Consider the following 15,422-nt stretch of genomic DNA (forward strand, 5'->3'; position numbering starts at 1 on the left):
ATGATTTTATCCCGCTTTCAGAGTTCACATAAACAAGTTATAAAATGATTTGACGTGGTGTCATATTGAATGGTCTTGATTTGTTTTTATTTTAATTATGAACGAATTAATTTATAAATTGGTAATGGTGACTACTTTTTTTTTGGTCAAATAGAAATGATGATTAAAAAAATTAAGTAAATATATTTAAAGTAAAACTATTAATGTTTTCATTTAGAATTACACTTAATTTTCATTATATCCAGCTATTGTTAGATAAATAAATAAAGAAGAATTATATTTATGAATTTTTTATTTACAAACTCTTATAAATTATACAATATATTTTTAAAAATACATTAAATTACATTATATATTCAAAAATATATAATATGATTTTAAAAATTTATAAAAAAATTATAAACAAATCATTTCTCGATGGTAAAACCATGAATCGCCCACCGGATTACCTTTTGAGAATTGACTAAAATGTTTTAGCCACCGGATTACCTTTCGAGAAAATTACTTTTTTTTTCAACCGCAAAAGCACTTCATCCTGCAGGTTACTGGCACCATAATTATTTCAACACTAGCCATTAGTCGTTATATGGTATATATTGTGGGTTTTACTTCTCTCATGTTGTAGGAGAGAAGCTATCTTATGTTGTGAGATAAATTAAGTGAGGTCTACTAATTTTTTTTAAAAAAGAAGAAGAAAGAAAAATGAGGCACGTCTTTTTATGTGAGTGTAAAATGAGAGTAGAGTCTTATGTAATATAAGAGTATAATTTTCCATATATAGTTACATACGCTAGTAATTTCGGTAAAAAAATCTCCATTTTCATTGGGAATGTGAGAGTTTAGAGTAAACCAAGTCCTATTTTTTATTTTTTAAAATGAGTAATTAAAATATCATATTTAACATATTAGACAGGTATGTGATTTTCACGTTTTTATCACTCAAGGCCAAAATTACATATACAAAATTATATGATTATCTTACATTGACATAAGAATAAAAAAATGTATCTTCATTTTAGTCCTTGAATTACTTGTACCCAAAACTCAAATGACTAATAAATTAAAGTTATTAAATATAAGTAAAATTAAAAATTGATTAAAAATATAATTTATACTAATATAGATAATTTTATTTTTTACATACACAAAAAAATATGTGAAGTTCATATTATTTCTTTATTTTTTCATATGAACCCACATAAACACACTTTTTTGTATATATAATAAATAAGGAAAATGATCTTTTTACAATTTTTTTTTTAAATTTTGTACAAATTACACTATCTCCTCTCGGAAGAACATAATGTAATCAGTGTTCTCCTAAAAAAAATATAATTTATAAAAATTTATAAACAAAAAAATTTATAAATATAATTTTTTTTTTATAAATATAACCTGCTCCAATAAATAATTTTATCAAACCTAAAGTTAATAAGGAAAATCCATTTTAGTTGGAAAGTGGGAGAAAGTTGTGGCTGTGTTAAATGGCGTATGGTATATGAGCATATGACAAGCTTATCGCAAAGGCAAGTCATAAGTGGTGCATTTTGGGGGGCAGTGGCGTGCTGTGTGACTCAGCTTCTCACGCTCCACGACGCGTATTTTCATGCCCTGTTTCTCGTTGCACGAGTTTCCAGCTTTGCCCCCTTTTTTAGTGTCAAATTTTGCGAGATCCAAATATGTAGTTATCTTATTTTTTTACCTAGCTGGCATTTACTTGCTCCCAGCTCATGTCCCATTTCACTTTCCAACTTCCCTTTCCCTCTTTTCTTTTTCTCTTTTTTTGGTAAATATTCTCTTTCCCTGTCCAGTTACAGGAATGATTCTTTAGGTTATATAAATTTTAATAATACTTAACTTATGAAGATGAAAATATGCATAATATATTGTATGAAATTCAGTAAATAACAATCATGTAAGATTATTAGTTCATTTGAGGTGGTTGCGACATGTGACTTTTATTCATGAACATACTATGATGGTGTGGCTGTTACCCTGGGTAATGATTTTAGTATAACATTAACATATTAGATAAGTAGTGGAATCTAGAAGTGGCAAAGTGGGCGGTCCGCCCTATCCCGTCATCAACTCACCAAAAAATGAGTCACTTCGCCCTGCTCTGCTTTTGAAAGCGAGCTGAAAAACTCATCCTACCATGTCCTGTTTGGCAGGTTGGGCCGGTTGGTCTGCCAACCCGAGCCTATTTTACACTGATCTGCCTCGATCCATCTATGTCCGCCGTCAACCCGTCAAAAAATGAGCCCGCCCAATTCCGCTCCATTTTTGAGATGAGTTGAAAAACTCAGCCCGTCCAGATCCGTTTGACAGATTGGACAGATTGACCCACCAAACCGAACTCGTTTTGCCAGTTCCAGTGGAATCTTATCATCCTCAACGGCCGTAAAATGGGCCACATGATATATCAGTTTGCGGTGTTAAATCAACATATATGCATTTCATGCAGGGCTAAGGCCAATTAAAGGCTAAAGCAGTAGTTCCTCTCCCCACATAAAATGTAATTAAATCTGAACTGGTTAAAAATTGGTTGCTATGATAATGATTGATTTGCCTAAAAGAATTACTTATCCGTATCTATATAATTGAAGGGGCTAACATAATTTTTTGTGGTAATTTAAATCTGAAGAGTTGTTTAGCCGAAATAATAGGAGGCTCTTCGTGTGTTCCATATTCGGATTTTTGAAAAGTCATTCATGACGTGTGAAACAGAATCTAAAACTCAGCATTGTTATGATAATTAACTAATATACGTTAAAAAATTGTATACTTTTGTGTTTTAAAATAATCCCTGCAAATTATAAGAACTTGGTTGATCCGATAATAATATTTGAATAGAATTTGACAGCGACTTTAAATGAATTCTATCGATAATGTCAGATATTTGAATCTTAGAATCATCATTTAAAAAAATGAAAAACTTAACTACTATATTGGACATTAAGAGATTAGTCCCGTAGTAATGTATAGTGAATATTTTAGTCAAAGAGAATAAAAAAACCTTGGTTAACAAAGGATTATATATTTAAAAGCCAATTAACAATTTTCTATAAAAGATACTAATTAAAAAGGACCACCACTATGTGGTTCTATGAATTTGACAATATTTTAAAATTGTTTGAGTGGGTTTAACAATTCAATAATTAAATTAACATGGCCAACACATGCCGCGTAGTAAAGAGTATATTAAATGGACGAATGGTGGATAATGTTTTTAAAATAAAATGTAAGGTACCAACTAGAGAAAAGTAGGTGGTGGTGTTGATGTGTGTTTTTTTAGTATGATGAACTGTACTTGCAACTCAGAATAACATAATTCAACCACGCTTATTGATAAGAATGCAGAGAAATGATCATTTAACTTGACATAGCATTGTATTACTACAGGGTCTTTCATTTTCATAATAATTCAATTATCATGTTAGCCAAAAAAAGGAAATCATTAATTTTATGACCAATAATCGATGCAAAATTCTTTATATATCTACCTAATCTAAGGTTGTAGAGTTTGCGAGGATTCAAATTTAAAATTTTACATATATTAATTGTAGCAGGCCAAGTGGCCAACTAAACATTATTAGGCTTTTATTATTTTAAAAATTAACCGGAAGCATTATAAGCAGACGGCTAAATCACTATTAATATTGTTTAAGAATAATTAAATATTTTTTATTACATCATTTTTACTTTTAAACATTAAATGTATTTTTATTTAGGAAAAGGCCTATTATTAAGATTGGTTACAAAGAATGTTCATATCATTCATATGAGACTTTTTTTTGTTATTTTAATTTGTTAACTAATATCCCTAAAATTAAAAAAAAAAGGACAAATCAGACAATTGACAATTGTTGTAAAGAAAAAGAAAAGGAAAAAGTGCATTATCTAATCCAGACATAAAACAAAAAGAAATTTTTATTTATTTTTATATTGAGTAAAAAAAAAGAAAAGAAAAAGAAGAAGAAGAAAATTATAGCCACTGAGGTCTACAGTGACCCCGTGATATAAAAATAATAGCTGTTAGCAATAGCATTCTGGTTTTACTTCATTCTCTAAAACTCTCTTTCTCTCTCTAAGTTCGTTTCGTTGTAAGTTGTAACACAGCCTCCAATCCATTTCCTTAACTCCGTTTCTGACTCTCTCACATCACTTGTTTCTTATTTCGCAACACTAACTCACCGGAATCTCGCCGTCAAATCCCTCACAATCACCGTCAAGGTGATCCTCCTCGAATCCCTTCGTTGCTTAACTTCGTTTTTCTTTTCTAGGTCTCTGCTCTGTCTGTTCTTTTAATGGAATCTTATTTTGGTTCTTTAAAACTCTTAGCACTTCTAGTTTCCTTCCTTTTACGCCATTCCCCCCGCAGCCAAACGCCTATTTGTTCCTGATAGTTCACGTTTTGAGCACTCCTTGTTTTTTTTTTGGTTTATGGTTTATTTTGCTCTTATTTTTTTTATATTTTTTGTGTGTGTATGATTTATTATGAATTTGATATTTCTGGCAGGGAATTGATGATTGAACAGCGTTGAAGTCTGGTAATGTGGTGATTCATAGCTTGAATTTGCTTGAGGTGCGAGTTTCCTCCAGTTTTAATTTTCAAATATCATGTCTCTAATTATTTATATATTATTATTATTATTTTTAGGGAAATGTTATAATTACGGTCTTTTTTCTTATTATTTGTTACTACCAGATTTTAACAGTTGATTTTCGCCAATCTAATGATTATAATTTATTGAGTCATATTTATTAATTAATTATTAATTTTAATAAATTATAACCGTTGAATTGATGGAAAACAATGATTAAGACTTGCTAGTAACAAGTAGTAAAGAAAAAAGTAGTAGCTATAACCTTTCCCTTGTTATTGTTATTGTTATTGTTATTTTGGTGGAGTATATTTTCTTCTATAATGATAAGCTTATTTTGTTTTTTGCATTTTTTTTTGGAGCACGCTCGAGTGATTTCTATTTTTTTATTTTTTTCCTATTTTGGCATGATTTGATTCTCTTGGGTTTGATACGGCTCTAAGCACTTTTTCAATAAAGGGCGTGTCGCTTCCATGTTTGATTTGTCTTTTTTATTTTTTTCCTCCCTATTTCAAGTTATGCTTATGTACCTTGTAACATTGAACATTTACGTTTCTGTTCAAAAATAATCTTAACTAATGTATTTTGGTTTAATTTTTTTGGACCGATATATATTATTACTTGAATGTGGTTATCATATTTCATCATACAGAATCAAGGGGTTTCAAGTTATTGTCATTTTGTGGTCCTTTCTATTCCACGCATGTTGTAAACTCATTTGAAATCTTAAAACAGTTCTTGCCTATTACCTGTTGATAATTGTACCGGCTTTGTTGTTTCAGCCGCGGAGTCAATTAGAATGCGCATGCAACAGTGTTATCAACATCTGTGGAATAAAATCTGTGTGCATTGCTATTAAGTATTAGCTGTTAAGTCGTGCCTATAGATAAGACAAAGATGTTGTAATCATTTTCAAAGTCAATCTGTATGCTCTTTCCCGTGTGATGATTCGTGATTTGAGATGTACATTTAGAATCTATTACCATTTCAGTAATGTCTTCTCTCCGTACTTGCCTTCACGGAATTCTTTGTTTTGAATGCCAAACATTGTTTTCTAGTTTCAGTACTCAGTAATGATGAGGTGCTACGTTTTGTTTGACTCTCATGCCAACGATATTCCCTTTTGGTAGATTAGCAAAGTTATGATGTCTCTCCATCTAGTGGAAAAGTTGCATCATATATGTAATAAATGGTCCATGGTTAATTTTTCTTTTTGGCCTTACTTTCCAGGGTTCACAAATACAGTTAGTTATTTGTTCATTTGCTTTTATTTTTCTTTGGGGAGCTGAGATGGAAATAAATGTTACCAAGAAAGTGCTAATTGCTTGTAGAGCTATATTGTCTTGTTTAGAGCAATGCTAATGACCCTTTCAATGTTATCTAAACTGTATATTCATATAATCCATTTATCAGTGTTAGCATTCCAGGCCGAATTATCGTTAAGCACCTTCTGGTGCATATTGTTCGTTAGTCTATGATTTGAACTACCTTGATTATGATTGTTCTGTTTTGAGTATCTTATGCTCTATGTTATGTACAAATATTTGAAGCCTGGAAATCCAAGTTTTAAGTTGTGACATATTATTATTATCTGCATCAATGAACGGTTTACTAACTCTTTTTAGCCAAAAGGAAATTTTTTTTTGCTAATTGCTATTGTTGAAGTAATTTGTCCAAGAACCTTTATAACTCTAAGAACCAAGCTAGCAAATGTGCCTGGAATGAATCACAAGTGAAAGTAACAGTAGATAATATCTGCACAATTATCTGTTAATATCTTGTATAATGCATGATGCCTTTGCCATTTTTTAGTTGGAGACTTGAAGGTCAATGGTATGCTGTTGTTAGGATACTGGATAGAATATATATTGTCTTCTTCCAAGTATTTATTTATTTATTAGCTAATTTTTTTTTATGGGTATGAATTGATACAAAAAAAGACATAAAAGAGAAGGTTCCCTTTGATCAGCATGGCATCCAGATCATATGCTACTCTACTAGACTTAGCTGGAGGTTTACTGGATATTCCTCACACCCCAAGAACTATTCCAAGGATTATGACAGTTCCTGGAGTTATTTCTAACCTGGACTTTTGTGGTAGAAATGATGGGGATTCAGATGTCAGCTCTTCTGGCTGTCTGGAGCGGAAAATCATTGTGGCAAACATGTTGCCATTGCAGGCTAAAAGAGATATAGAAACTGCTAAATGGTGTTTCAGTTTGGATGAAGATTCAATTTTGCTACAATTAAAAGATGGTTTTTCTTCCGATACCGAGGTGATCTATGTGGGATCTCTCAAGGTTGAAATAGATACCAGTGAGCAGGAAGAAGTTGCTCAGAAATTACTGGAGGAATTCAATTGCATACCTACCTTTCTACCCCATGATCTCCAGAAAAAATTCTATCTTGGCTTCTGCAAGCAGCAGCTTTGGCCTCTCTTTCATTACATGTTACCTATGTGCCCTGATCATGGTGACCGTTTTGACCGCTTACTTTGGAAGGCCTATGTTTCTGCAAACAAAATATTTGCAGATAAGGTTATGGAAATAATCAATCCGGATGATGATTTTGTTTGGGTTCATGACTATCACCTGATGGTTTTGCCAACATTCCTAAGGAAGCGGTATAATCGAGTTAAACTAGGATTCTTTCTTCACAGTCCTTTCCCTTCATCTGAAATTTACCGAACTTTGCCGGTAAGGGAAGAAATTCTGAGGGGATTGTTGAATTCTGATTTAATTGGTTTTCATACGTTTGATTATGCTCGTCACTTCCTCTCTTGCTGCACTAGAATGCTAGGTCTGGACTATGAATCTAAGCGAGGACATATAGGACTTGATTACTTTGGCCGGACTATATTTATCAAAATTTTGCCTGTAGGCATTCACATGGGTCGGCTTGAATCTGTATTAAATCTTCATTCTACATCCACTAAATTGAAAGAGATTCAGGAAGAATTTAAGGGTAAGAAGGTGATTCTCGGTGTTGACGACATGGATATTTTTAAGGGCATCAGTCTGAAGCTTCTAGCTGTTGAGCAGCTGCTGCAGCAGAATCCAGATTTGCGGGGCAAAGTTGTCCTAGTTCAGATTGTGAATCCTGCTAGGGGTTCTGGGAAGGATGTTCAGGAAGCAAAGAAGGAAACATATTTAATTGCCCAGAGGATTAATTATACTTATGGTTCAAACCATTATCGGCCAGTTATTCTCATTGACCGTCCTGTTCCTCGTTTTGAGAAGAGTGCTTATTATGCTGTAGCAGAATGTTGCATTGTCAATGCTGTGAGGGATGGCATGAACTTAGTCCCATACAAATATATTGTCTGTAGACAAGGAACTACACTGCTGGATAAAGCTTTGATTAGAAAAAGTGATTCTCCTCGTACAAGCGTGCTTGTTGTGTCTGAGTTCATTGGTTGTTCTCCTTCTCTAAGTGGAGCAATCAGAGTCAATCCTTGGGACATAGATGCTGTTGCTGATGCTCTGTATACAGCCATTACTATGCCTGATTCAGAGAAGCAATTGAGGCACGAGAAACACTACCGGTATGTCAGTTCTCATGATGTGGCGTATTGGGCACGCAGCTTTATGCAGGATTTAGAGAGAGCATGCAGAGATCATTACACCAAATGGTGCTGGGGAATTGGCTGGGGCCTAGGGTTTAAAGTTGTTTCTCTTTCTCCTGGTTTTAGGAAATTGTCTGTTGACCACATTGTTTCAGCATACAAAAGAACCACTAGAAGAGCTATATTTCTCGATTATGATGGTACTCTTGTATCACAATCTTCGATAAATAAAATCCCCAGTCCTGAAGTCATATCTCTGCTAAATGTTCTGTGCAATGATACTAAAAATACCGTGTTCATTGTGAGTGGGAGGGGAAGAGATTCTTTAAGTGATTGGTTTACTTCATGCAAAATGATCGGACTTGCAGCTGAACATGGATACTTTTTAAGGTGTGTATTTAAAATTTAGGAAGATTAGGTATCATACACTTCGTATCTCTCCCCCACACCCCGTCCTTCTCTACCATAAACAATAAATAAATAAAAATTATGGGTCTTCTTTTTCTGGTTGCAGGTGGACTCAAGATTCGGAATGGGAAACCAGCCACTTGTCTGCTGATCTTGATTGGAAAAAGATTGTTGAACCTGTCATGCAGTCGTATACAGAGGCAACTGACGGATCTAGTATTGAAATCAAAGAAAGTGCCTTGGTGTGGCATCATCAAGATGCAGACCCTGATTTTGGTTCTTGTCAAGCTAAAGAATTGTTGAATCACCTGGAAAGCGTGCTTGCCAATGAACCTGCAGTTGTTAAGAGGGGCCAGTATATTGTTGAAGTCAAGCCACAGGTACAGTTTTTTTAATTCTTTTCTGTCATCTTCTTCTATTTATATTTTTATGCGAAGATTATAGGCAGTTTTGCTATATTTGTTGCAGGGAATAAGCAAGGGCTTGGTAGCTGAAAATATTCTTTCCACTATGGTTAATGGTGGAAATTCACCAGATTTTGTGATGTGCGTTGGGGATGATATTTCTGATGAAGACATGTTTGAGAGCATATTAAGGACGGTCTCATCCCCATCATTGCCGTTAGCTCCAGAGATCTTTGCCTGCACTGTTGGTCAGAAACCTAGCAAGGCCAAGTACTATCTTGATGATCCTGCTGATGTTGTGAAGTTGCTTCAAGGCCTTGGTACTTCATCTCATCCTAAGCCCAGGCATCTAGCCCAATTCCAAGTTTCTTTTGAGAGCACAATTTGAGTTTGGACAGGGCAAGACATAATTATTGGTTCCTTGTGGCTTCTCTAATTGCGAGGATTCTTCGCCTGTGAATAAGGGAATGTTATGTTAAAAATCTTAACCTGACATATGGTGGGACCCTGGTGTTGCAGATCTGGTTCTTTGCACCTGAACCAGTTTGCATGGCTTCTGGAAGCTTTGTTTTTTTTTTTTTGATCAATTGTGCGGTTCATGACGAGCTGACAATTCTTCTCAGGTACACGGTAACATCAGTTGTATTTGCTGGTGCCACGTATAGCTGTAGTTGTGCTTAGTGCTGTAGGCCAATAGATGTTCGCATTGAAACAATGGGCACCAATAACTTGTACAGTTACACTGTTTTTGTTAACTATACATAATGCCAAGATGGTTTGAGATCTCTTGCTTCAACCTAATGGTCATTGGTCAATGGGTAATCCTTGACCTGACCATATAAAAAAACTCCTAGGAGTAATTATTAAATTACGCCCTTGGAATATACTTTAAATTAAACAATTGTAAATACATAAAAAGATTTTATTATTATAATTAAAAATTAGTAGTATTTTTTGGAGCTTCCTCATCGCAGGAATGAGGAAGTAGGAAACTTTTCAATCAAGATGACATGGACTCTGTCTTGTCTCTTTCGATTTCTCAAGGGCTCATACGGACACAACCCCCACCGAGTAATAATGTGTGACTGTGAAAAGTGCTTATAAAAGCTGGTTTGTTCCAAAACAATAGAGGAACAAATTCAGAGTAAAAAGTCCGGCCATTAGTGGTTTGGAGTCTTCTCAACATGGTCCCTTTCGGTTTCTTGTTTAACATACTTAGTCATGGGGCACTCATCACCACATGAACATGCGTGCTCTGGCTTAATTGCTTCAAGTTCGTCCCATATAGCTCAAAGCTGATTGTAATAGCTGACAACAGTTGTACATCGTTGCTTGATCGTTCTAAGAATGCTCTTCAATTGATACAACCTAGGAATATTATTCTCCATTGAATACCTTTCTTTTAAATCTTCCCATAATGTGTCGAAATATTTGATGAAAGGTTGAAGTTGCGGGTCAATGGTACTATAAATCCAACCATTGATCATTGCGTTACAAATTATCCACGCATGTCCTTCGTCGCAGAATTCATCGTTTGGTTTCGCAATTGATCCGGTTACGAATCCTAGTTTGTTCTTTGCTCTGAGTGCGTTTTTCATGTCTTTGGCCCAATGATGATAGTTGGTTTCTCCTCGTAGCAAGACATTACTTGTTTCCAGGATTATCGTAGGGTGAAACATAAAATGGCAATCTTTGATCTATGACTTCGAGTTGTTTGCTGTTGTTATGTCAATATTGGATTTGAATGTCCAAGTTATGGAGGAGACAAATCAGCAGTGTGTGCACAATGGTGACAACCGACATCGACACGAGATACGACATGATACTTTGGCACGTTAATTTTAAAAAATATTAAATTTTGATACGTTAGGACACGTTTTGATATTATATAATATTTTTAATTTATGTAGTGTATATTATATTTGATATTCAATAATTTAACAAAAAAATAAAGATAAACTTATAATACCTATCAATTTTGCAAAGAAATATAAGATATCTCAAATATTTATATTAAACTCAATAAAATAGTAATCGTAATCCAACGAATCTAACAGTTGGAACTCAAAATGCAACGCAACGTAACCTTTGAACTTTTTTTGAGTGTTTGCAACAAGTATTGGAATGTTGGGGAGTGTCAGAGTGTCGGTGAATGTCGGGAAGTGTTGAACACGACACGTTAGGGATTTTGAAGTGTCGATGCTTCATAAGTGACAGCAGAAGGAGAGGGTTTAAAATATGTCTCTTAAAAATATTGGAAGCCCGGCTCCTAATTCATTACTAAGGAATATTCTATTAGCTGTTAGTTCTTTTTGAACTTTATAGAATATGAATTTTTGTCATGTCCATAATAGACCCAATTATGCCTTGCTTTCTATTGTTCACAAGTGTTTCTTTTTTTATATAGACTCGGGTTACAAAATGATTCACGTAATCTTGTTTTCGAAAAGCATGGTGGTTCTTTTGTCTTCCACTTATTGTGATCCAACAAAATTCGATGTTGTTCGTGGATGATGGACCTGACTATTTTTCTCGTGGGTGTATGGTAACATCAATTGTTTGTATACCTGTGCTTAGAAGAATTGTAGACCATAAAGCTGTTTGCATTGAACATTGTACATTTACACTATTTTTATTACAAAAACATAGTGCTAATCAGGTTTGAGATCTCTTGCTTTCAACCTGATGTGTTATCCGTGGCCGACACCAAAATAAAGCAAAATTCCTAGTGGGTAATTGAAGTCCCATCGAGGAAGCATAATGTAGTCAGCTTTTTTATGCAATCAGTCAAGAAATGAATTCCAAACAATGCTGGAAAATAAGGGTGGAAAATTTAAAATATTGTGATGGAGTGAATTTCCCCTTCTTTTTTTAATTATGGTAGATTTTTTTGCCAATAGCCATAGAGTGGATTTTCTCAAAGAAAAAAAATTGAGTTCTTTAATTATGCTGTTAGTTAAAGCAACCAAACTAGCCAATATCAATATTATTATTCTTAGGTCTCAGCGGTTACCATTAACCTATCTACCTTTCTATCTATCACTTCTTTGTTAAAATCCAAGCGAGGCAGAGGGAATCACAAAAAGAGTAGAAGATAATAGTCACAAAAGGATACCACAGAATAAGACAAATCTATCGCACCAGTGGAGGACTTTGTATCTTATTTCAGATGAGTTGATCTCTTAGTAGTATATATATCCCAAAGAGTCGCTAATAAAAGGCAATACCAAATATTTAGTAATAGATTCATGGCTAATTATTTTAAGTTAAAAATGTACTTATGCAAAATGTAATGCCTGTCACACATTACTTGCACTAATATCTATTCTCACTTGTGTTAGTGGTTGTAGGAGCAGCACGTCATTGGGTCTGAGGGAACATCAATGCTTTATGGTTCAATATTTGTCATGTATTAATTATGGAGTAAATATCATTTTTGGTCCCTGGTAATATCTACGAAATTCTTTTTAGTCCCTGACAATAAAAAAGGACCAAATTGGTCCATAAAATTATGAAAAAAGGGCCACATTAGTCCTTATGTCAACTCCTCTGTCACTAACGTGGCTCTTTTTTCATACTTTTAGGGACCAATTTGGTCTTTTTTTATTACCAGGGGCTAAAAAGAATTTCGTAGATATTGCCAGAGACCAAAAAGAATGTTTACTCTTAATTATATTATTTTCCTAAAGACGGCTCCTCTTACTTTGGTGTTTTCAACATTGTCTTGCCATTGAGTGGTAGCATTAGTAGGCGAATTAATTTATGGTAAGATCAACTATACAATTAAATACTAAAAATTTGTGCATGTATAAACAAATGTGAACAGAAATGATATGTATACAAGCATTACTCAAAATGCTATTGGTACATTGATTTACACACCAAACAACTAGACTTCTATGAGGGGAGAAAAAACATGAGAACTCTTGATTATTTTTCATTTGCTACTAATAAGAAGGTTCAGCATTTGTACTTGAAAATATTCCATGTTTTCCCCAAAAATAAGAATCCGAATATAGGATGTCTGAAATGAACAAAAAAACAAAACAAAGGTTGAATGTACTAGCCACAGATGTGAGAGGATGAATGCTTTTGAAAAGAATTGGCCACGTTTGTCTTATATAGTCACTATTTGTTTTCTTCCTTTGAAAAGAATAATATACATTATATAAAATGTTCAATCTGATCTTGAATAATTTAAGCATCACTTGGAGGCAATAGCTATGCTATGCAACAGTCTCATCACGTGGCATGGTATAATTGCCAGCTTGCTCTGATGCACCTCTACATGAGGAGCCAATCTTGTTGGTAGATTCAATTCAACTTGGTCTTGAAATCAATCATGAGTCATGGATTGTGACTACTTGGCCTGTCCAAGAGAAATAAGTTGCATTACTGATTGCACCAATAGAGAAGATACAGAGGAATTTTGATTAGTAAGACATAGTGGTAAAAACATAACATCTATTATTCATTCCTTTCCCTAGAGATTTTTAAGTTACCACTGCTAGTCAGAGCTAAAAACATAAGAAAAAGTAACAAAGGAAAGGGACGAAACCTCTCATTCATTTGATGCTGCATGCGTGTCTGGACCACAAACCATTCATTTATGAAAAAGACTATAATAATATAAATTATCATTCGATATTAATACTTTTTATTAAAATAACAAAAGAATACCTATAAACGAGGGCATCATCACTGACAATAACGAAGACAAGAAATTATCATGTGATTAGAGCTTGAAAACTGAATGGTAATTAGTGTAAATTAGAGTCTTGACACGCAAATAAGTGCATGATGCTTCTTTCCAATTTTTTCTATAAATTTATTAAGGGGTTGATCATGATTTTATTTCTATAATATAACTTCTTTTTTAATGGAATTATATACTGTAATTTATGGTGCCTTTAATATTTTAAAGTATTGTGGTATATGCCATTGGCGTTAAGATTGCAAGATTTATATTTTTTTAATATTAGTAATATTAATGAACAGATAATAAAAGAAAGAGCTACTGATGTTTTATAAAAAATAATGGTGGAAAATTAGTGGATAAACCTTAATTAATGAAATCCGAGTCAAGAAGTAGGTCTATCGATTAAGTTGAAATGTATTTTCCTTTCATTTTCGATAACAATAGGCACAATATCTAAATTCTGAAAATTTATTTGTCTATTTGTAATATATAATATCTGAAACATAAATACGTATTGTAAAGCTGTTAAGGTGTGTTTGGTTGTAGCAATCTGATGAAATAGATAGGTATTGGGGAAGTGGGATTGTAGGGTGACCTTATTTGGTTGAATCGTTTTCAATATTTGTTTACCTAAATCAGTATCTCAGTTTACCAATTTGCATGTCTATTGGACCAAGATAGATGGCCACATATTTCCACTTGAGACGTGGTATTGTGGGTTGTCTACCTAAATGGTCATATTAGGCAATAATCAGATGACGAGCGTAGCTTTGCTAGAGCGCGTGAAAGTGAAATTTTTTTAAAAACATGATTATTTTTGTAATAGTAACTTTTTTTCCCATCTATATTTTGCCTAAAATCAAACATAAACTTTATAAAATTTAACTAATTTTTTCGGTAAATTTTTTTTCAGCCAAACAACTTTTTTTATATTTTTCTACCAAATTCACTTCGTAATCATTTCTCTAATAATAACATTTTTCTATTATTCATAAATTTTCTCTTCCAACAAAACCCCATTAAGTTATTTTAAGTTTGCCATGTGAAATTATTTTTAAATGACTTTTAAAATTTGTGCATTAATGATCAGCGTTGGCAGTTTTCTTGAGTTCTACCTTTTTATTGTTTTTTTCTTCCCGTCTTCTGTAACTATTTAACATCTCTTCCAATACAAGTTTCGAAGTTTGAAAATAAGAGATATAACTGTTCTGTACGATAATGATGTATGCCATCGTTTCTTTAAGACACACAACCCAAGATGCGAGTCTACGCTAGCTCTTAAGAACATATTACCTAAATCAACCAGTTTATGTACCTATATTATTCGGGAGAAGCATATCATATTTTAAATGATGAAAAATAGTATTATTTTACGTAAGAAAAAAAGATAAAGATACGGATAGATTTTATATCTTTGTGAGAATGAAATAAAATAAATTATGTTATTTAAAAAGATAAATATTTTTTCCATATTATTTATCCCATCATTAAGTAGTGAATCATCAATCAACAATTTTTTTTTTTTTTTTTTAAGTTTTATGCTAAATCTTAAAAATTATGACATAGTAAACTGAAAATCATCTGGAAAAAAAAAATCTTAAAGCCGTCACACTTTGCAGTGGTAACAGCAAAAAATTTGGGAACAAAGAATATTTGTTATATTCTAAAATATATAATAAAGACATTAATATATAATTGCCACTGGCCCACTAGTTCCCTCTTGCTTTTTTCTTGTCTCTTTT

General features: G+C 33.2%; 1 protein-coding gene across 2 annotated transcripts; it reads left to right on the top strand.

Moving 5' to 3' along the window:
- Positions 1 to 4,068: 4,068 nt before the first annotated feature.
- On the top strand, positions 4,069 to 9,753 carry LOC133312894 (probable alpha,alpha-trehalose-phosphate synthase [UDP-forming] 10). Of its 2 annotated transcripts, XM_061514165.1 has the most exons (5): positions 4,069 to 4,233; positions 4,520 to 7,346; positions 7,437 to 8,559; positions 8,684 to 8,957; positions 9,046 to 9,753. In XM_061514165.1, exons 2-5 carry the CDS (start codon positions 6,575 to 6,577, stop codon positions 9,367 to 9,369), a joined length of 2,493 nt encoding a protein of 830 aa, XP_061370149.1. In that variant the 5' UTR covers positions 4,069 to 4,233; positions 4,520 to 6,574; the 3' UTR covers positions 9,370 to 9,753. The 2 variants fall into 2 exon arrangements, with proteins under 2 accessions (XP_061370149.1, XP_061370148.1); XM_061514164.1 differs by having other exon boundaries at positions 4,520 to 8,559.
- Positions 9,754 to 15,422: the final 5,669 nt, after the last annotated feature.

Source organism: Gastrolobium bilobum, unplaced genomic scaffold, assembly GCF_033153095.1.
Source record: "Gastrolobium bilobum isolate Gb01-03AN ecotype WA unplaced genomic scaffold, APGP_CSIRO_Gbil_v1 utg6455, whole genome shotgun sequence".
NCBI classification, from domain to species: Eukaryota; Viridiplantae; Streptophyta; class Magnoliopsida; order Fabales; family Fabaceae; genus Gastrolobium; species Gastrolobium bilobum.

Coding starts and splice junctions, on each gene's coding strand:
- LOC133312894 (XM_061514164.1), top strand. CDS start 6,575: ATGGCATCCAGATCATATGCTACTCTACTAGACTTAGCTGGAGGTTTA. Junction 8,560..8,683: donor GAACATGGATACTTTTTAAG/GTGTGTATTTAA, acceptor TTCTGGTTGCAG/GTGGACTCAAGATTCGGAAT. Junction 8,958..9,045: donor TTGTTGAAGTCAAGCCACAG/GTACAGTTTTTT, acceptor TATTTGTTGCAG/GGAATAAGCAAGGGCTTGGT.